This window comes from Elephas maximus, chromosome 19 (genome assembly GCF_024166365.1).
Source record: "Elephas maximus indicus isolate mEleMax1 chromosome 19, mEleMax1 primary haplotype, whole genome shotgun sequence".
NCBI lineage: Eukaryota > Metazoa > Chordata > Mammalia > Proboscidea > Elephantidae > Elephas > Elephas maximus.
In genome coordinates, this window is record NC_064837.1 from 53261836 (window position 1) to 53284329 (window position 22494).

At 39.3% G+C, this 22494-nt stretch overlaps 1 protein-coding gene across 1 annotated transcript in view; it reads left to right on the plus strand.

Moving 5' to 3' along the window:
• Positions 1-22494, plus strand: part of EFCAB3 (EF-hand calcium binding domain 3) — a 573675-nt gene that overhangs the window by 75812 nt on the left and 475369 nt on the right. The window contains exon 15 of the mRNA XM_049861611.1: positions 856-930. Within this exon, the coding sequence (XP_049717568.1) occupies positions 856-930 (75 nt within the window). The remainder of the gene's footprint in view (positions 1-855; positions 931-22494) is intronic.

Consider the following 22494-nt stretch of genomic DNA (forward strand, 5'->3'; position numbering starts at 1 on the left):
CCCACGCCGCCCGCGCGACCTGGATGGTCACCTTCCCGGGGTTAGTTCAGGGGGTGGAGCAACTCTCCGTGTTTATGGCGTACCTGCGTGCAGTCCAAATCCCTGTGGGACGGTTCCCCGGCTCGGATGCTGCTCTTTCTGCTCCAAGATCAGTCACTGCCTCCCGGGGACTTCTCCTAACGGCTGCGTCCCACGCCGCCTGTGGAACCGGCTAGTCCCCCTCCCGGGGTTAGTTCAGGGGGGTGGAGCAGGTCTCTGTGCTTGTGCCGTACCTGACTGGTACGCTGGCTCCAGGCTCTGGAAACAATCGCTGCTTCCCCGTATTAGTTCGTTCTCCGTCTCTAAATCTGTGTTTGTTGTTCAGGGTTCGTAGATTGTTATGTATGTGATCGATTCACTTGTTTTTCCGTGTCTTTGTTGTAAGAGGGATCCGAGGTAGCGTCTGCCTAGTCCGCCATCTTGGCTCCGCCTCTCCTGTTGTTTCTTAAGTAGCATTTTAATAAGTTATTTTTAATCTGTAAAAGAGCATACTAATATTTCACCTGTGTATCTAACTGAGTTGTTGTAAGGCCAAGACAAGAAAATGCATGTTAAAAGTTGAAAATGTTGTACATGTGAAAGGGACCATAATGATTTTGATCAATTTTCTTGTTTGTCAGTGTTTTTTTTAATGTAAGTTGAATTGCTTTTTTCCCTTTATATCCATATATTTGTATTGATTAATATTAGTTGGTAGCTATAATTATGCTAGATATATATTCCTGAATATATAACTTATTTTTATGTAAATCAGTATTTGTCATAATGATTTAATACTTAATGATACTGAAGAAAATGTGTTTCTTTCTCCCTTAGAAATGAGAAAAGTAAATTTTAAAGAATTCGTTGATAATATGATGAACAACACGAAACGCTTCTCTGAAAAATTACGTAAGAACATGATATCTTGTGTTTTATGTGGATCAAGCTGTTTGACAGATTTTAGAAGAATAAAGATACTAAAACAGCTAGTTATCCTATAGGTCATCAGGCAAATACGTGCCTGGGTTACTGCTGCTACATTTGGCCTTAATCATCTCACTGTCTACCCCTAATTCTACAACAGCTTCCACATACAGCCGAATTGAAAGCTGTTGTCGTCTTACTTTTCATCCTCACACTTTAATATAGAGAGCTAGAACCATGTATGTGAGATTCATCATTTGGAGGATTTAAATGTCTTCCCACTTTGAGAAAGTGGTGCCATCCAGTGGCTGTATATGAACACCAACATGCAGAATTTCCGGTTTCAAGCTGTTTGTATTTCTTTTCATCTTCCAATTTATTTAGTAACATTTAATGAGCCATTACTGTGTATCAGGCTTTATATTAAGTTGTGAGCGTGCTAAGATGAAAAAGGCAGTCTTTGCCATTAAGAAACTCACTGTAAAGAAATGTAAGGTCGTATTTATATATTTTAAATGGAACAAAAACTTGATACTCTTTTGAGTGAAGTTAGTATTTTAAAAATTGGGGTTAAAATAATAATTGTGTTATTTTGTACTTACATATTGGACAGTAGTGGGTTTTAAGTAACAATTGTTTTTTCCTTATAATATAAATTGACTTATTTTGTCTCCTATACAAGGATATACAATACACTGATTGAGTGAAGAGATTGTATTGTCAAAGTCACTTCATTTTTCCTAGGAATTTCAATTTCAGGGAGAACAAACATTTTATTAGCACAAATATATTTAATTGTATCATATATTATCTTATTCATATCTGTAGTTATATTTCCTTACTCATTCTTAATATTTTATGTTCATGTCTGCTTCTTTTCCTTTTTTCTTTATCAGACAGCTTAGGGACATGTCTTATTTGTTGGTCTGCATACCTCATTGGGACCTTCCATCCATTTGCCTGTCTACTTTCTCCTTATGCATCAGTCTCCTCCTGTTTTTACATTTCCTCCTTAAAAAGAAAAAATTTTTTTTTTCCTTATCCAGTTTAAATTCTCCGGTCCATCCCTCCCCAATACTGTAAACTCCCTTCTCCATGTCCTTTTGTTGCACCTATTTGACAACACTCCTGATTCTGAATGAACCCAATTACCTGCCTTTTCCTTGTATCTAACAGCATTTCTGGAGAAAAATCACACATCTAAGCAGATTAAAGAAGCACCACTATAAAAATCTCGGTTATCAATGTCTGCTGACCATCATACTATCTAGGAATTATGTGATTTTCTTTTTATTCAGTTAGCTCATCCTCCCACTCTCTGAAACAAGTATTTAAAAATCTTCTCCATTCTCCTCAAACTTCCAATGCTACCCCACACTTTACCTCTCATGCATTTAGAAGATAACTTTGCCTTTATAGAGAAAATGAAAGCCATCTGATAGGAACTACCACAGCTTTTTTTTCTTAATACTAAATTTCTAAATATATTTAACTCTGTTTTACTTCCTCCTCCTTCTTTTTTGAGATAAGGAAAGAGGTGCCCCTTTTCCTACTATATGCCAATTCTTCCCTTCTATGCCTTGGATTCCCCCATATGTCTGTCAATTTGTCGTACTATGGTGGCTTGTATGTGGCTGTGATGCTGGAAGCTATGCCACCAGTATTCATATACCAGCAGGGTCACCCATAGTGGACAGGTTTCAGCTGAGTTTCCAGACTAAAACAGACTCGGAAGAAGGACCCAGTGGTCTACTTCTAAAAAGAATTAGCCAGAGAGTACCTTATGAATAGCAGTGGAACATTGTCTGATATAGTGCCGGAAGATGAGCCTCTCAGTTTGAAAGGCATTCAAAATATGACTGAGGAAGAGCTGCCTCTTCAAAGTAGAGTAGACCTTAATGACGTGAATGGAGTCAAGCTTTTGGGACCTTCATTTGCTGATGTGGCACAACACAAAATAAGAAACAGCTGCAAACATCCGTTAATAATCGGGACCTGGAATGTACGAAGTATGAATCTAGGAAAATTGGAAATAGTCAGAAATGAAATGAAATGAAATACATAAACATCAATATCCTAGGTATTAGTGAGCTGAAATGGACTGGTATTGATCATTTTAAATAAGACAATCATATGGTCTACTATGCCGGAAATGACAACTTGAAGAGGAATGGCGTTGCATTTATTACCAAAAAGAACATTTCAAGATCTATCCTGAAGCACAACCCTGTCAGTGATAGGATAATATCCATACGCCTACAAGGAAGACCAGTTGATATGACTATTATTCGAATTTGTGCACCAACCATTAAGGCCAAAGATGAAGAAATTGAAGATTTTTACCAACTTCTGCAGTCTGAAGGAAACCCTGGTGGCGTAGTGGTTAAGTGCTACGGCTGCTAACCAAAAGGTCGGCAGTTCGAATCCACCAGGTGCTCCCTGGAAACTCTATGGGGCAGTTCTACTCTGTCCTATAGGGTCGCTATGAGTTGGAATAGACTCAGCTGCACTGGGTTTGGTTTGGTTTGGTTTTGCAGTCTGAAATTGATTGAACGTGCAATCAGGATGCACTGGTGATTAGAAAGCCAAAGTTGGCAACAAAGAAGAAGGATCGGTAGTTGGGAAGTGTGGCCTTGATGATAGAAATAGTGCCGGAGATCACATGTTTAAATTTTGCAAGGCCAATGACTTTTTCATTGCAAGTACCTTTTTTCACCAATATAAACGGCAACTATACACATGGACCTCACCAGATAGAACACACAGGAATCAGGTCAACTACATCTGTGGAAAAAGACAATATAAAAGCTTAATATTATCAGTTATAGGAAGGCCAGGGGCCACCTCTGGATCAGACCATCAATTACTCATATGCAAGTTCAAGTTGAAAGTGAAGAAAATTAGAGCAAGTCAACAAGAACCAACGTATGACCTTGAGTATATCCCACCCGAATTTAGATACCATCTCAAGAATTGATTTGACGCGTTGAACACTAATGACCGAAAACCAGGTAAGTTGTGGAATGACATCAAAGACAACATACACGAAGAAAGCAAGAGACCATTGAAAAGACAGAAGAGAAAGAAAAGACCTAACTGGATGTCAGGAGAGACCCTGAAACATACTCTTGTATGTTGAGTAGCTAAAGCAAAAGGAAAAAATGATGAAGTGAAAGAGCTGGACATAAGATTTCAAAGGGCGGTTTGAGAAGACAAAGTAAAAGACCTGGAGACAGAAAACCAAAAGGGGAGAACACACTCAGCATTTCTGAAGCTGAAAGAACTGAAGAAAAATTTCAAGCCTTGAGTTGCAATAGTGAAGGATTCTATGGGGAAAATATTAAACTATGCAGGAATCATCAAAAGAAGATAGAAGGAATTCCCAGTCACTACACCAAAAATAATATCACATGCAAGCAAAATTTTGCAAAGATCATTCAAAAGGGACTGCAGCAGTATATCAACAGGGAACTGCCAGAAATTCAAGCCAGATTTAGAAGAGGACGTGGAACCAGGGATATCATTGCTGATGTCAGATGGGTCTTGGCTGAAAGCAGGGAATACCAGAAAGATGTTTACCTGTGTTTTATTGACTATGCTAAGGCATTTGACTGTGTGAATCATAACAAATTATGGATAACATAGCAGAGAATGAGAATTCTGGAACACTTAATTGTGCTTATGAGCAATCTACACGGATCAAGAGGTCGTCATTCAAACAGAACAAGGGGGTACTGCATGGTCAGGGTTGTATCCTTTCACCATACCTATTCAGTCTGTATGCTGAGCAAATAATCTGAGAAGCTGGACTATATGAAGAAGAATGGAGCATCAGGACTGGAGCAAGACTCATTAACAACCTGCATTATGCAGATGACACAACCTTGCTTGCTGAAAGTGAAGAGAACTTGAAGCACTTACTGATGAAGATCAAAGACCACAGCCTTCAGTATGGATTGCACCTCAACTTGAAGAAAACAAAAACTTCACAACTGGCCCAATAAGCAATATCATGATAAATGGAGAAAAGATTGAGGTTGTCAAGGATTTCATTTTACTTGGATCCATAGTCAATACCCATGAAAGCAGCAGTCAAGAAATCAAAAGACACATTGCATTGGGCAAATCTCCTGCAAAAGATCTCTTTGAAGAGTTGAAAAGTAAAGACGTCACCTTGAGAACTAAGGTGCGCCTGACCCAAGCCATGGTGTGAGTCGCCTCATATGCGTGAGAAAGCAAGACAATGAATAAGGAAGAATGAAGAAGAATCAATGCTTTTGAATTGTGGTGTTGGCGAAGAATATTGAATATACCATGGACTGCCAAAAGAACAAACAAATCTATCTTGGAAGAAGTACAACCAGAATGCTCCTTAGAAGCAAGTATGGTGAGACTGTGTCTCACATGCTTTGGACATGTTGTCAGGAGGGATCAGACCCTGGAGAAGGACTTTGTAAAGCAGAGGGTCAGTGAAAAATAGGAAGACCTCAGCGAGATGGATTGATGCAGTGGCTGCAACAATGGGCTCAAGCATAGCAACAATTGTGAGAATGGTGCAGGACCAGTGTTTCATTCTATTGTCCATAGGGTCACTATGAGTCGGAACCAACTCGATGGCACCTAATGACAACAACATGCTCTGGATTACGTTTATTCCCTTTTTCTTTTGTTTTATACTTTTCTGTATCTTCAACTTCCTGCTCTCTTAATGAGATCCTTTCTATTAGCATTTAAATATACATAATTCTCTTTTATATTAAGAATAGACAGACAAATAATAAACAAATATCGTCTTCAATAACCTCATCTGTTTCTTTCTCCTTTCTTTCCCAGACAAACATCTCGAAAGTATTGTCTACATCAGTTATCTCCGTTTCATCACATCCCACTTCAGTCTGACTTCTGCCTTCATCCTCCACTGATTGCCCCATGTTACTGAGGGGAGTGTTTTATCCCTGATGTTTTTTGATCTCTCAGAACTTTTAGACATAGTTTACTGTTGTTTCTTTTGAGCCCAACACATTGAGCTTGGCTTAGCGCCTTCATTGTGCTTAGGGGTATTTATTCAGTACTAGATTACGTAGCTTTACCCTTTCATGTCAGAACACAGAAAAAAATTCTGATGTAGTTATTAGCCTCTTTTACTCACTTTTCACCAAAACATTCACCTATTTTTATTCTGCCTTTACTTTTTTTCAGTACAAACAAATACTGGCTGAAAAGCATTTCCCCAGACTACTTCTATAAAACAGCATTTAATTAGTAAAATTGTTGAAGCTGCTTTCCAGTATTTTTTTTTTTTCTGAGCAAGTAGTTGTTTTAAGAGTGAATGCACTCAAAATATTTTTGTATAGCATATGCAAGTTGGACTTGTTTATAGTAGTGTGAAAATGACATGGTGGATTTCTACTATTTGCTGCTATGCATTGATCATGGAATGGCACAGGATTGGGCAGTGTTTTGTTCCATTTTGTGCATGGGGTCCACTATGCGTTGGGACCAACTCGACAGCAGCTAACAACAACATCAACGTGGTTAAGCAGACAGTTGAAATTTTTTCTCTGGTTGGATTTGGCCATACAGCTGAAAGTATAATCTGTCTGTCTGTCTTTATCTGTATTCATCCAGCAGATATTTATTAAGCATTACCGCAGACAAAGACTTTTTCTAGACATAAAATACGAGGATAAATAAAGAATAATTCTGGCTTTCAGAGTCTAGAATTTAGAAGGTGAGATCAGAAATATACTAAAAATTGAAGGCATAAAGAGACATTTAAATAAAACGCTACATAGTTGAGAAAATGGAACCTTGGTTGGGAGATTAAAGGAAACTTGTATAGGCAGCTGCATTTCAGAAATCAGTGAAAGGTGGGAAGAGTATAGATTTTGGACATGTGAAGATGGGGTGAAGGTTCCAAGTTGATGAGATCTATAAGCAAAAAAAAATAGTGGATAAGTTCAGGCTGGCAAATGTAGGGTGCATATAAACTGGAAAGATAGAAGGTAGGATGAGATCATGGGTATTTAAATGTCTTCCTTAAGAATTTTGTATATTGTTTGGTAGATATGAAGCCCTTAAAATTGATGAGTAGGAGAGTGAGGTGATTTCAGTTGCATCAGTATATGGGATACATGTGGTGGAGGAAGAACCTAGGATTTCTTTACTAACTGCTTGCTACTTTGGACAAGCCACTTAATCTGTCTGGATATAAGTAAAACTTAAAAAAAAAAACTTTTTTTTTATTTGTATTAGATAATATCTAAGATTCTCTTTGGGTCTAGAATTTTATTTAACTGTTCACCCATCCAAGAAATAATTATTGAACACCTACTATGTGCTAGACACTGAGCTAAGCCCTGGGGATACAGTGGTGAGGGTTTTAACCCTCATGGTAGCAGATGGCTTCACTTGCAAATTCTACCAAATATTTAAAGAGGAGTTCACAGAAATACTTCTCATATACTTCTGGAAAATAGAAGAGGAGAGAATACTTCTTAATTCATTCTGTGAGACCAGCATTACCCTGATATCAAAGCCAGACAGACATTACAGGAAATGAAAACAATAGACCAGTGACTAATAGTCCTATGACTACGAATGCAAAAATTGTCAACAAAATAATAGGAATCCTAATCAAATAACATTCTAAAAGAATCATACACCATGATCGACTGGGATTTATTCCAGGAATGCAAAGGTGGGTCGGCATTACCAAGCCAATCAATTAATCAACCACATTAATAGAATGAAGAAAAAGAGCTGCACAATCCACTCAATCGATGCAGAAAAGGCATTTGACAAAATCCAACACCTTTTCATGATAAAAGCACTTAGCAAACTAGGAATAGAGGGGAAATTCCTCAACATGATAAAGGGCATTTATGAAAAATCCACAGCTAACATCATACTCAGTGGTGAAAGACTGAAAGCCTTCTACTTGAGATTAGGAACAAGACAAAAATGTCCACTTTCACCACTTCTACTCAACATTGCACTGGAAGTTCTACCAGATCAATTAGGCAAGAAAAAGAAATAAAAGGCATCCAAATAAGAAGGAAGAAATATTTCTATTTTCAGATATAGAAAATTCCAAAGAATCTACAGGAAAGCTACTAGAGCTAATAATTGAATTCAGCAAAGTTGTGCAAGATGTACACAAAGAAATCAGTTGTATCTTATACACCAGCATTGAACAATCTGTAAATCAAATTAAGAAAACCATTCCTTTTACAACAGCATCCAAAAGAATAAAATACCTCTGAATAGGTTTAACCAAGGAGGTGAAAGACTTGTACATTGAGAACTGTAAAATATTGCTGAAAGAAATCAAAGGAGATCTAATAAATGGAAAGACATCCCATGTTCATATATTAGAAGACTTAATATTAAGATGTCAAAGTGATACACTGATTCAACATAATCCTTATCAAAATTCCAACAGCTGTTTTTGCATAGATGGAAAAGCTGATCCTCAAAATCATATGGAGTTACAAAAAAACCAAACCAAACTTGTTGCCGTTGAGTTGATTGTAACTCATAGCAACCCTATAGGACAGAGCAGAACTGCCCCATAGGGTTTCCAAGGAGTGGCTGGTGGATTTGAACTACAGACCTTTTGGTTAGCAGTCAAATGCTTAATCACTGCACCACCACGGCTCCATTCACATGGAGTTACGAGGGACTCCAAATAGCCAAAACAATATTAAAAAAGAAAATAGGGGAATTCACATTTCCTGATTTAAGAATGTATTACAAAGCTACAATAATCAAAACAGTTTGATATTGGTATAAGGATAGACATAAAGACCAATGGACTAGAATTGAGAGTCCAGAAATAAACCCATACATTTGTAGGCAATTGATTTTCCATAAGGCTTCCAAATCAATTCAGTGGGGGAGAGAATAGTCTCTTTAAAAAATGGTGCTGGAACAACTGGGTCTCCACATGCGAAAGAATCAGTTTGGCCTGATACCTTATACCATATACAATAATTAATTTAAAAAGGATCAATGGCCCAAATATAAGAGATAAAGCAATAAAACTATATCCCTCCAAAGTATGTATTGAGGTCCTCAGTCCCATTCTCTAGTTTATTGTATTCTGCTAGAATTAAAATACGCATTGAAGTCTTGGCCCCTGCACCTGTAGGTGTGACCTGTTTGAAAATAGGAGTTTTCTTTTGTTACGTTAATGTGGTCATACCAGAGTAGAGTGGGTCCTAAACCTAATCACTTCTCTGTTATAAAAAGAGCAGCATAGACACAGAGACATAGAAAGGGGGAGGACAGATACCAAAAATGCCAAAGAATGTTGGTAGAAATATACCAGAAACTAAGAAAGAGGCTTTCAGAAACCTTGATTTGTAGTCATTAACTTGGGCTTTCCCTCATGTTACAATGGAAGTTTTTTTTTTAAAATAATTTTTATTGTGCTTTAAGTGAAAGTTTACAAATCAAGCGTCTCTCACATATAAACTTATATACACCTTACTACATACTCTCATTTACTCTCCCCCTAATGAGTCAGCCCTCTCACTCCTTCCAGTCTCTCCTTTTGTGACCGTTTTGCCAGTTTCTAACCCCCTCTACCCTCCCATCTCCCCTCCAGACAGGCAATGCAAACACAGTCTCAAGTGTCCACCTGATACAAGTAGCTCACTCCTCATCAGCATCTCTCTCCAACCCATTGTCCAGTCCATTCTAAGTCTGATGAGTTGTGTTCGGGAATGGTTCCTATCCTGGGCCAATAGAAGGTTTGGGGACCATGACCGCCGGGATTCTTCTACTCTCAGTCAGACCATTAAGTCTGGTCTTTTTATGAGAATTTGGGGCCTGCATCCCACTGTTCTGCTCCCTCAGGGGTTCTCTGTTGTGCTGTCTGTCAGGGCAGTCATCGGTTGTGGCCAGGCACCATCTAGTCCTTCTGGATGACGTAAGTCTCTAGTTCATGTCCCCCTTTCTGTCTCTTGGGCTCATAATTATCTTGTGTCCTTGGTGTTCTTCATTCTCCTTTGATCCAGGTGGGTTGAGATCAATTGATGCATCTTAGATGGCCGCTTGTCAGCATTTAAGACCCCAGATGCCACACTTCAAAGTGGGATGCAGAATGTTTTCTTAATAGAATTTATTTTGCCAGTTGACTTAGATGTCCTCTGAAGCCATAGCCCCCAAACCCCCGCCCTTGATCCGCTGACCTTTGAAACATTCAGTTTATTCAGGAAACTTCTTTGCTTTTGGTCCAGTCCAGTTGAGCTGACCTTCCCTGTACTGAGTATTGTCCTTCCCTTCACCTAAAGTAGTTCTTATCTACTATCTAATCAGTAAATAACCCTCTCCCACCCTCCTTCCCTCCCCTCCTCGTAACCACAAAAGAATGTGTTCTTCTCAGTTTAAACTATTTCTCAAGATCTCATAATAGTGGTCTTATACAATATTTGTCCTTTTGCCTCTGACTTGCACTCAGCATAATGCCTTCCAGGTTCCTCCATGTTATGAAATGTTTCACACATTCGTCACTGTTCTTTATCGATGCGTAGTATTCCATTGTGTGAATATACCATAATTTATTTAACCATTCATCTGTTGATGGACACCTTGTTTGGTTCCAGCTTTTTGCTATTGTAAACAGTGCTGCAGTCAACATGGGTGTGCATATATCTGTTTGTGTGAAGGCCCTTATTTCTCTAGGATATATTCCAAGGAGTGGGATTTCTGGGTTGTATGGTAGTTCTATTTCTAACTTTTTAAGGAAACGCCAGATGGATTTCCAAAGTGGTTGTACCATTTTACATTCCCACCAGCAGTGTATAAGAGTTCCAATCTCTCCACCGCCTCTCCAACATTTATTATTTTGGGTTTTTTGGATTAACGCCAGCCTTGCTGGAGTGAGATGGAATCTCATCGTAGTTTTAATTTGCATTTCTCTAATGGCTAATGATCGAGAGCATTTCCTCAAGTATCTGTTAGCTGCCTGAATATCTTCTTTAGTGAAGTGCGTGTTCATTTCCTTTGCCCATTTTTTAATTGGGTTGTTTGTCTTTTTGTGGTTGAGTTTTAACAGACTCATATAGATTTTAGAGATCAGGCGCTGGTCGGAGATGTCATAGCTGAAATTTTTTTTCCAGTCTGTAGGTGGTCTTTTTACTCTTTTGGTGAAGTCTTTAGATGAGCATAGGTGTTTGATTTTTAGGAGCTCCCAGTTATCTGGCTTCTCTTCGTCATTTTTAGTAATGTTTTGTATTCTGTTTATGCCTTGTATTAGGGCTCCTAATGTTGTCCCTATTTTTTCTTCCATGATCTTTACTGTTTTAGTCTTTATGTTTAGGTCTTTGATCCGCTTGGAGTTAGTTTTTGTGAGTGGTGTGAGGTATGGGTCCTGTTTCATTCTTTTGCAAATGGATATCCAGTTATGCCAGCACCATTTGTTAAAAAGACTATCTTTTCCCCGATTAACTGACACTGGGCCTTTATCAAATATCAGCTGCTCATACGTGGATGGATTTATATCTGGGTTCTCAATTCTGTTCCACTGGTCTATGTGCCTATTGTTGTACCAGTACCAGGCTGTTTTGACTACTGTGTCTGTATAATATGTTCTAAAATCAGGTAGAGTGAGGCCTCCCACTTTGTTCTTCTTTTTCAGTAATGCTTTACTTATTCGGGGCTTCTTTCCCTTCCATATGAAGTTGGTGATTTGTTTCTCCATCGCATGAAAAAATGTCATTGGAATTTGGATCGGAAGTGCACTGTGTATATAGATGGCTTTTGGTAGAAGAGATATTTTTACTATGTTAAGTCTTCCTATCCGTGAGCAAGGTATGTTTTTCCACTTATGTAGGTCCCTTTTAGTTTCTTGCACTAGTACTTTGTAGTTTTCTTTGTACAGGTCTTTTACATCTTTGGTAAGATTTATTCCTAAGTATTTTATCTTCCTGGGGGCTACTGTGAATGGTATTGATTTGGTGATTTCCTCTTTGATGTTGTTTTTGTTGATGTAGAGGAATCCAAGTGATTTTTGTATGTTTATCTTGTAACCTGAGACGCTGCCAAAGTCTTCTATTAGTTTCAGTAGTTTTCTGGAGGGTTCCTTAGGGTTTTCTGTGTATAAGATCATGTCATCTGCAAATAGAGATAATTTTACTTCTTTCTTGCCAATCCGGTTGCCCTTTATTTCTCTGTCTAGCCTAATTGCTCTGGCTAGGACGTCTAACACAATGTTGAATAAGAGCAGTGATAGAGGGCATCCTTGTCTGGTTCCTGTTCTCAAGGGAAATGCTTTCAGGCTCTCTCCATTTAGAATGATGTTGGCTCTTGGCTTTGTATAGATGCCCTTTATTATGTTGAGGAATTTTCCTTCAATTAGTATTTTGCTGAGAGTTTTTATCATGAATGGGTGTTGGACTTTGTCAAATGCCTTTTCTGCATCTATTGATAAGATCATGTGGTTTTTGTCTTTTGTTTATATGGTGGATTACATTAATGGTTTTTCTAATATTGAACCAACCCTGCATACCTGGCATAAATCCCACTTGGTCGTGGTGGATTATTTTTTTTGATATGTTGTTGAATTTTATCGGCTAGAATTTTGTTGAGGATTTTTGCGTCTATGTTCTTGAGGGATATAGGTCTGTAATTTTCTTTTTTTGTGATGTCTTTAGCTGGTTTTGGTATCAGGGATATGGTGGCTTCATAGAATGAGTTAGGTAGTATTCCATCCTTTTCTATGCTTTGAAATACCTTTAGTAGTAGTGGTGCTAACTCTTCTCTGAAAGTTTGGTAGACCTCTGCAGTGAAGCCATCTGGGCCAGGGCTTTTTTTTTGTTGGGAGTTTTTTGATTACCTTTCCAATCTCTTTTTTTGTTATGGGTCTATTTAGTTGTTCTACTTCTGATTGTGTTAGTTTAGGTAAAAAAAGGTAGTGTTTTTCTAGGAATTCATCCATTTCTTCAAGGTTTGCAAATTTGTTAGAGTACAGTTTTTCATAATAATCTGATATGATTCTTTTAATTTTAGTTGGGTCAGTCTTATATGGGGTTTGGTGAGCATCTTAGATAGATATCCTTTAGTCTTTCATGATGCCAGGGAAGTTTTCTGCCAACAGATCTTCAGCTATTCTCTTTGTATTTTCTGTTATCCCTCCCTGCTCTGGAACTTCAATCACGTGCAAGTTATTCTTCTTGATAGAGTCCCACATGATTCTTAGGGTTTCTTCATTTTTTTAAATTCTTTTATCTGATTTTTCTTCAACTCTATTGGTGTCAATTGCCTTATCCTCCAGCTCCCCCCCTCTGCATTCCAATTGCTCGATTCTGCTCTCTGACTTCCTATTGAGTTGTCTAATTCTGTAATTTTACTGTTAATCTTTTGGATTTCTGAATACTGTCTGTCTATGGATTCTTGCAGCTTATTAATTTTTCCACTATGTTCTTGAATAATCTTTTTGATTTCTTCAACTGCTTTATCAGTGTGTTCCTTGGCTTTTTCTGTAGATTGCCTTATTTCATTTCTGAGGTCATCCCTGATGTCTTGAAGCATTCTGTATATTAGTTTTTTGTATTCTGCACCTGGCAATTCCAGGATTGTATCTTCATTTGGGAAAGATTTTGATTCTTTAGTTTGGGTAGTTGTAGAAGGAATCATGGTCTGCTTCTTCATGTGGTTTCATATCAACTGCTGTCTCCGAGCCTTCTATAAGATATTGTAGTGATTTATTTTATATTTGCTCACTGAGTCTTATCTTGTTTTGTTTTCTTTCAGTAGACCCAGATGGGCTACTAGATTGCACTGTCTTGATTGTTGTAGCCTTTGAATCACTTATGTCCTATTATCAGCTGGTTTGGGCTGTTACCAGATATATAAGCCTAACAGTCCATTCACTATTCTTGAATAGAATCAGCTTAGGTGTTCTGATTTTCGGTCACCAAGTGTGTGGTATAAACTGTCACCTATTAACTTAGAGCAGTAGTGGTGATAGTCGTGTGCACCAGATCCTAGTAGCAGCAGGGGGTCACACTCCAGGGATTGTGGGGCAGGATGCTGACAGCCTTCCCGCACGTGCCAGTGAGGTAGGTGTGTCTCTATTCCTAGAGCAATTTGGTGGGTGATCTCTGCAGCTGTACCTTAGGCACCCAATGCATGTACCTCTAAAGATTGGTAGGTCAGTATCGTCAGACTCCTTTGGCAGTTGGCTAGGTGGTTTGGGTGGAGCTTCAGCCCTGGGTTCCCCATTGTGGATCAGTGAGGGCTCTGTTCAATAGGTAGAGATATCAGACCTGAAAAACTTGTCTTTCCAGTGATCTGTTAAAACAATTACAGTCAGATCTCTATCAGAATTTCCTTTGCATTATAATAGGCACCTTGTTCCCTGTAGGGATGAAAGCCCAAGAGTGTGGATCTCATATGCTTGGCTGGAGCTGATTCTGTATTTTTATTTCAATTTAGGGAAGTCAGGGAAGAATTCTTCGTCCCTGGGTTTTTAGTAGCTTCTTCTCTCAGGCCAGGAGAATGGGTTAGGAAAAAAAAAAAAAAAACAACAACCCCACAGAGCACTTCACTCCCTGGCCCAGGAAATTCCAATGTTAATGAAGCTGCTTGGGGCAGGGAGGGAAGGGATCAGATAGATAGGAGAGAGTAGCACCCAGCAATATAGACAAAGTTACTTATCTTGTTTGGTGACGACTGTTTTATCTGAGATTCCTGAGGGGCGTGTAGCCTGTGTGCGCTGGCTGGGTCGAGATTGCCCCTGAGGGTCAGGCCCATGTTCTGTGCTTGTGCTGTCTCAGGAGCCTTGGTCAGCTCCTCCGCTCCCAGTCGAAAGCCCAGCGCCAAGGTTTCCCGGCTGGGATGCTGCACTGCACGCTCCAAAACCAGTCGCTGCCTCCTGGTGACTTCTCCTCCTGTCAGCCACATCGTTGCACTGCCTACATGCGCTGGCTGGGCTTCCACCGAGGTCACTTCAGGGGGCTAGGGCTGCGTCCTGTGTTTGTGCCATCTCAGGAAGCCCTGCTCAGCTCCCCTGTGCCCAGTCCAAAGCCTGGCACCAAGGTTTTCTGACTGGGACGCTGGCTCCAGGCTCCACAAACAGTCGCTGCTCCTCCATGGTTGCTCATTCTCTCGTTAGCCGCATCAGTGTGCAGCCTTCTTGCGCTGGCTGAGTCTCTACCGAGGTTGCCCCAGGGGGCTAGGGGTTAGGGCTGTCCCATGCCTGTCCCGCCTTAGCAAGCCACAATCAGCCCTGCCAGTCGGCACCAGGGAACCACGAGGGCTCAAGGCTGTGGAGCAGAACGCTAGTTCCAGAGGCAGTCCCTGCTTCAGGGCGTAGCTTTTTGCTGCCCTGTCACTCAGGTCAACTCTTTAGATCTGTGTTTGGTGGTTAGAGTTCGTAGATTATCATGTATGTGATTGAGTCACTTGTTTTTCCGAGTCTTTGTTGCAAGAGGGATCCGTGGTAGCTTCTACCTAGTCAGCCATCTTGGCCCCGCCCCCCTGGATGATTTTTTCCTGCCTCTTTTTAAAACCAGTTCTTTTTTTTTTTTTATTAACTTTTATTGAGCTTCAAGTGAACGTTTACAAATCAAGTCAGACTGTCACATATAAGTTTATATACACCTTACTCCGTACTCCCACTTGCTCTCCCCCAATGAGTTAGCCCTTCCAGTCTCTCCTTTCGTGACAATTTTGCCAGCTTCCAACTCTCTCTATCCTCCCATCCCCCCTCCAGACAGGAGATGCCAACACAGTCTCAAGTGACCACTTGATATAATTAGCTCACTCTTCATCAGCGTCTCTCACCTACCCACTGTCCAGTCCCTTTCATGTCTGATGAGTTGTCTTCAGGGATGGTTCCTGTCCTGTGCCAACAGAAGGTTTGGGGACCATGACCGCCGGGATTCCTCTAGTCTCAGTCAGGCCATTAAGTATATCTTTTTATGAGAATTTGGGGTCTGCATCCCACTGATCTCCTGCTCCCTCAGGGGTTCTCTGTTGTGCTCCCTGTCAGGGCAGTCGTCGATTGTGGCCGGGCACTAACTAGTTCTTCTGGTCTCAGGATGATGTAGGTCTCTGGTTCATGTGGCCCTTTCTGTCTCTTGGGCTCTTAGTTGTCGTGTGGCCTTGGTGTTCTTCATTCTCCTTTGCTCCAGGTGGGTTGAGACCAATTGATGCATCTTAGATGGCCACTTGTTAGCATTTAAGACCCCAGACGCCACATTTCAAAGTGGGATGCAGAATGTTTTCATAATAGAATTATTTTGCCAATTGACTTAGAAGTCCCCTTAAACCATGGTCCCCAAACCCCCACCCTTGCTCCGCTGACCTTTGAAGCATTCATTTTATCCCAGAAACTTCTTTGCTTTTGGTCCAGTCCAGTTGAGCTGACCTTCCATGTATTGAGTATTGTCCTTCCCTTCACCTAAAGCAGTTCTTATCTACTAGTTAATCAGTAAAAAACCTTCTCCCACCCTCCCTGCCTCCCCCCCTCATAACCACAGAAGTATGTGTTCTTCTCAGTTTATACTATTTCTCAAGATCTTATAATAGTGGTCTTATACAATATTTGTCCTTTTGCCTCTGACTAATTTTGCACAGCATAATGCCTTCCAGTTTCCTCCATGTTATGAAATGTTTCACAGATTCCTCACTGTTCTTTATCGATGTGTAGTATTCCATTGTGCGAATGTACCATAATTTATTTATCCATTCATCCGTTGATGGGCACTTTGGTTGCTTCCATCTTTTTGCTATTGTAAACAGAGCTGCAATAAACATGGGTGTGCATATATCTGTTCGCATAAAGGCTCTTATTTCTCTAGGATATATTCTGAGGTGTGGGATTGCTGGGTCATATGATAGTTCTATTTGTAGCTTTTTAAGGAAGCGCCAAATTGAGTTCCAAAGTGGTTGTACCATTTTACATTCCCACCAGCAGTGTATAAGAGTTCCAATCTCTCCGCAGCCTCTCCCACATTTATTATTTATTATTTTGTGTTTTTTGGATTAATGCCAGCCTTGTTGGAGTGAGATGGAATCTCATTGTACTTTGGATTTGCATTTCTCTAATGGCTAATGATCGAGAGCATTTCCTCATGTATCTGTTAGCCGCCTGAATGTCTTCTTTAGTGAAAAAAAGTGCCTGTTTATATCTTTTGTCCATTTTTTAATTGGGTTTGTCTTTTTGTGGTTGAATTTTAGCAGAATCATGTAGATTTTAGAGATCAGGTGCTGGGCAGAGATGTCATAGCTGAAAATTTTTTCCCGGTATATAGGTGGTCTTTTTACTCTTTTGGTGAAGTCTTTAGATGACCATAGGTGTTTGATTTTTAGGAGCTCCCAGTTATCTGGTTTCTCTTTGGCATTTTTAGTAATATTTTGTATTCTGTTTATGCCTTGTATTAGGGCTCCTAAGGTTGTCCCTATTTTTTCTTCCACGATGTTTATCGTTTTAGACTTTATGTTTAGGTGTTTGATCCATTTGGAGTTAATTTTTGTGCATGGTGTGAGGTATGGCTTCTGTTTCATTTTTTTGCAGATGGATATCCAGTTATGCCAGCACCATTTGTTAAAAAGACCATCTTTTCCCCAGTTAACTGACACTGGGCCTTTATCAAATATCAGCTGCTCATATGTGGACGGATTTATATCAGGATTCTCAATTCTGTTCCATTGGTCTGTGTGTCTGTTGTTGTACCAGTATCAGGCTGTTTTGACTACTATGGCTGTATAATAGGTTCTAAAATCAGGTAGAGTGAGGCCTCCCACTTTCTTCTTCTTTTTCAGTAATGCTTTACTTATTCGGGGCTTCTTTCCCTTCCATATAAAGTTGGTGACTTGTTTCTTCATCACATTAAAAATCGTCTTTGGAATTTGGATTGGAAGTGCATTGTATATATAGATGGCTTTTGGTAGAATAGACATTTTTACAATGTTACGTCTTCCTATTCATGAGCAAGGTATGCTTTTCCACTTATGTAGGTGTCTTTTGGTTCCTTGCAGTGGTACCTTGTAGTTTTCTTTGTATAGGTCTTTTACATCTTTGGTAAGATTTATTCCTAAGTATTTTATCTTCTTGGGGGCTACTGTGAATGGTATTGATTTGGTGACTTCCTCTTCGATGTTCTTTTTGTTGATACAGAAGAATCCAATTGATTTTTATATGTTTATCTTGTACCTTGGTGCTCTGCTGAACTGTTCTATTAGTTTCAGTAGTTTTCTTAAGGATTCCTTAGGGTTTTCTGTGTATGAGATAATGTCGTCTACAAATAGAGGTAATTTTACTTCTTCCTTGCCAATCTGGATGCCCTGTATTTCTTTGTCTAGCCTAATTGCTCTGGCTAGGACCTCCAGCATGATGTTGAATAGGAGCGGTGATAAAGGGCATCCTTGTCTGGTTCCCGTTCTCAAGGGAAATGCTTTCAGGCTCTGTCCATTTAGGATGATGTTGACTGTTGACTTTGGATAGATGCCCTTTATTATGTTGAGGAATTTTCCTTCAATTCCTATTTTGCTGAGAGTTATTTTTTTTATTTTTTTTTATCATGAATGGGTGTTGGACTTTGTCAAATGCCTTTTCTGCATCAATTGATAAGATCATGTGGTTTTTGTCTTTTGTTTATACGGTGGATTACATTAATTGTTTTGCTAATATTGAACCATCCTGGCATACCTGGTATAAATCCCACTTGGTCATAGTGGATTATTTTTTTGATATGTTGTTGAATTCTATTGGCAAGAATATTGTTGAGGATTTTTGTGTCTATGTTCATTAGGGATATAGGTCTGTAATTTTCTTTTTTTATGCTGTCTTTAGCTGGTTTTGGTATCAGGGATATGGTGGCTTCATAGAATGAGTTAGGGAGTATTCCATCCTTTCCTATGCTTTGAAATACCTTTAGTAGTAGTGGTGTTAACTCTTCTCTGAAAGTTTGGTAGAACTCTGCAGTGAAGCCATCCGGGCCAGGGCTTTTTTTTCTTGGGAGTTTTTTGATTACCTTTTCAATCTCTTTTTTTGTTATGGGTCTATTTATTTGTTCTGTTTCTGTTAGTTTTGGTAGGTAGTGTGTTTCTAGGAATTCACCCATTTCTTCTAGGTTTTCAAATTTGTTAGAGTACAATTTTTGGTAATAATATGATGTGATTCTTTTAATTTCAGTTGGGTCTGTTGTGATATGGCCAATCTCATCTTTTATTTGTGTTATTTGTTCCCTTTCCTGTATTTCTTTAGTCAGTCTGGCCAATGGTTTATCAATTTTGTTAATTTTTTCAAAGAACCATCCTTTGGCTTTGTTAATTATTTCAATTATTTTTCTGTTCTCTAATTCGTTTCATTCTGCTCTAATTTTTGTTATTTGTTTTCTCCTAGTGCCTGATGGATTCTTTTGTTGCTCTCTTCCTATTTGTTCAAGTTGTAGGGACAGTTCTCTGATTTGGCTCAAAAATTATTCTTTAAAATGATTACTGAGAGGTGAAATATTTCAGAATCTTCAAAGATACATTAAACTTGGTGTTTAATATTTTTTCTTTTTATTGTCATAAAATATATGCAGTATAACATTTGCTAAGTGAACATTTTTTACGTGTACTATTCAGTGATACCGATTACATTAACTATGCTGTGGAGTGTCACCAGTGCCCACTGCCAAATTTTCCATTACCATAAACTGATACCCAAAGCTTCCTAAACAATGACTCCCTCTTACCCCTTCCCTCCTGCCCCAGTAACCAATAATAAACTGATCTCTGTGCATTTGCCTATTCCATATATTTCATAAAAGTGGAATCATACAATATCTGTCCCTTTGTGATTGACCTACTTAACGTAGTATCATGTTTTCAAGGTTCATCCATGTTGTAGCATGTATCAGGACTTCATTTCTCTTTATGGCAGAGTAATATTCCTAATAAGTTGGAATTGACTAGACGGGAACGGGTTTTTTTGTTGTTGTTTTTGTTTTATGTATATATGTATATATATATAAAAGATTTATATATATATATATATACACACACACACACCACATTTTGCTTGTCTACTCATTTGTTCCCCTACGTGTCTGTCAGTTTGTCATACTGTGGGGGCTTGTGTGTTGCTGTGATGCTGGAAGCTATGCCACCGGTATTCAGATACCAGCAGGGTCACCCATGGAGGACAGGTTTCAGCTGAGCTTCCAGACTAGGAAGAAGGACCTGGCAGTCTACTTCTGAAAAGAATTAGCCAGTGAAAACCTTATGAATAGCAGTGGAACATTGTCTGATATAGTGCTGGAAGATGAGCCCCCCAGGTTGGAAGGCACTCAAAAGATGACTGGGGAAGAGCTGCCTCCTCAAACTAGAGTTGACCTTAATGACGTGGGTGGAGTAAAGCTTTCAGGACCTTCATTTGCTGATGTGGCATGACTCAAAATGAGAAGAAACAGCTGCAAACATCCATTAATAATCAGAACCTGGAATGTATTAAGTATGAATCTAGGAAAATTGGAAATTATAAAAAATGAAATGGAAGACATAAACATCGATATCCTAGGCATTAGTGAGCTGAAATGGACTGGTATTGGCCATTTTGAATCGGACAACCATATAGTCTACTCTGCTGGGAATGACAACTCGAAAAGGAATGGTGTTGCATTCATCGTGAAAAAGAACGTTTCAAGATGTATCCTGAAGCACAACGCTGTCAGTGATAGGATAATATCCATACGCCTACAAGGAAGACCAGTCAATACGACTATTATTCAAATTATGCACCAACCACTAGGGCCAAAGATGAAGAAACAGAAGATTTTTATCAGCTGCTACAGTCTGAAGTTGATCGAACATGCAATCAAGATGCATTGATAATTACTGGCGATTGGAATGCAAAAGTTGGAAACAAAGAAGGATCAGTAGTTGGAAAATATGGCCTTGGTGATAGAAACAATGCTGGAGATCAAATGATAGAATTTTGCAAGACCAACGACTTCTTCATTGCAAATACCTTCTTCCACCAACATAAACAGCGACTATACACATGGACCTGGCCAGATGGAACACACAGAAATCAAATTGACTACATCTGTGGAAAGAGACGATCGAAAAGCTCAATATCATCAATCAGAACAAGGACAGGGGCTGACTGTGGAACAGACCATCAATTGCTCATATGCAAGTTCAAGCTGAAACTGAAGAAAACCAGAGCAAGTCCACGAGATCCAAAATATGACCTTGAAAAACCAGATGAGTTGTGGAATGACACCAAGGACATCATCCAGGAAGAAAGCAAGAGGTCCCTTAAAAGACAGGAAAGAAAGAAAAGACCAAGCTGGATGTCAGAGGAGACTCTGAAACTTGCTCTTGAGCGTTGAGCAGCTAAAGCAAAAGGAGGAATTGATGAATAAAAGAACTGAACAGAAGATTTCAAAGGGCCTCTCGAGAAGACAAAATAAAGTATTATAATGATGTGTGCAAAGAGCTGGAGATGGAAAACCAAAAGGGAAGAACACGCTCAGCGTTTCTGAAGCTGAAAGACCTGGAGAAAAAATTCAAGCCTCAAGTTGCAATAGTGAAGGATTCCATGGGGAAAATATTAAATGATACAGGAAGCATCAAAAGAAGATGGAAGGAATACCCAGAATCATTATACCAAAAAGAATTAGCCGATATTCAACCATTTCAAGAGGTGGCATATGATCAGGAACTGATGGTACTGAAGGAAGAAGTTCAAGCTGCTCTGAAGGCATTGGTGAAAAACAAGGCTCCAGGAATTGCTGGAATATCAATTGAGATGTTTCAACAAACAGATGCAGCGCTGGAGGTGCTCACTCGTCTATGCCAAGAAATATGGAAGAAAGCTTCCTGGCCAACTGACTGGAAGAGATCCATATTTATGCTTATTCCCAAGAAAGGTGATCCAACCGAATGTGGAAATTATAGAACAATATCATTAATATCACCCACAAGCAAAATTCTGCTGAACATCATTCAAAAACGGCTGCAGTAGTGTATCAACAGGGAACTGCCAGAAATTCAGGCCAGTTTCAGAAGAGGACGTGGAACCAGGGATATCATTGCGGATGTCAGATGGCTTCTGGCTGAAAGCAGAGGATACCAGAAGGATGTTTACCTGTGCTTTATTGATTATGCAAAGGCATTCGACTGTGTGGATAATAACAAATTATGGATAACATTGTGAAGAATGGGAATTCCAGAACACTTAATTGTGCTCATGAGGAACCTGTACATAGATCAAGAGGCAATTGTTCGTACAGAACAAGGGGATACTGATTGGTTTAAACTCAGGAAAGGTGTGTGTCAGGGTTGTATTCTTTCACCATGCCTGTTTAATCTGTATGCTGAACAAATAATCCGAGAAGTTGGACTATATGAAGAAGAAAGGGCATCAAGACTGGAGGAAGACTCATTAACAACTTGTGTTATGCAGATGACACAACCTCCCTTGCTGAAAGGGAAGAAGACTTGAAGCACTTACTAATGAAGATCAAAGACCACAGCCTTCAGTATGGATTACACCTCAACATAAAGAAAACAAAAATCCTCAAAACTGGACCAATGAGAACA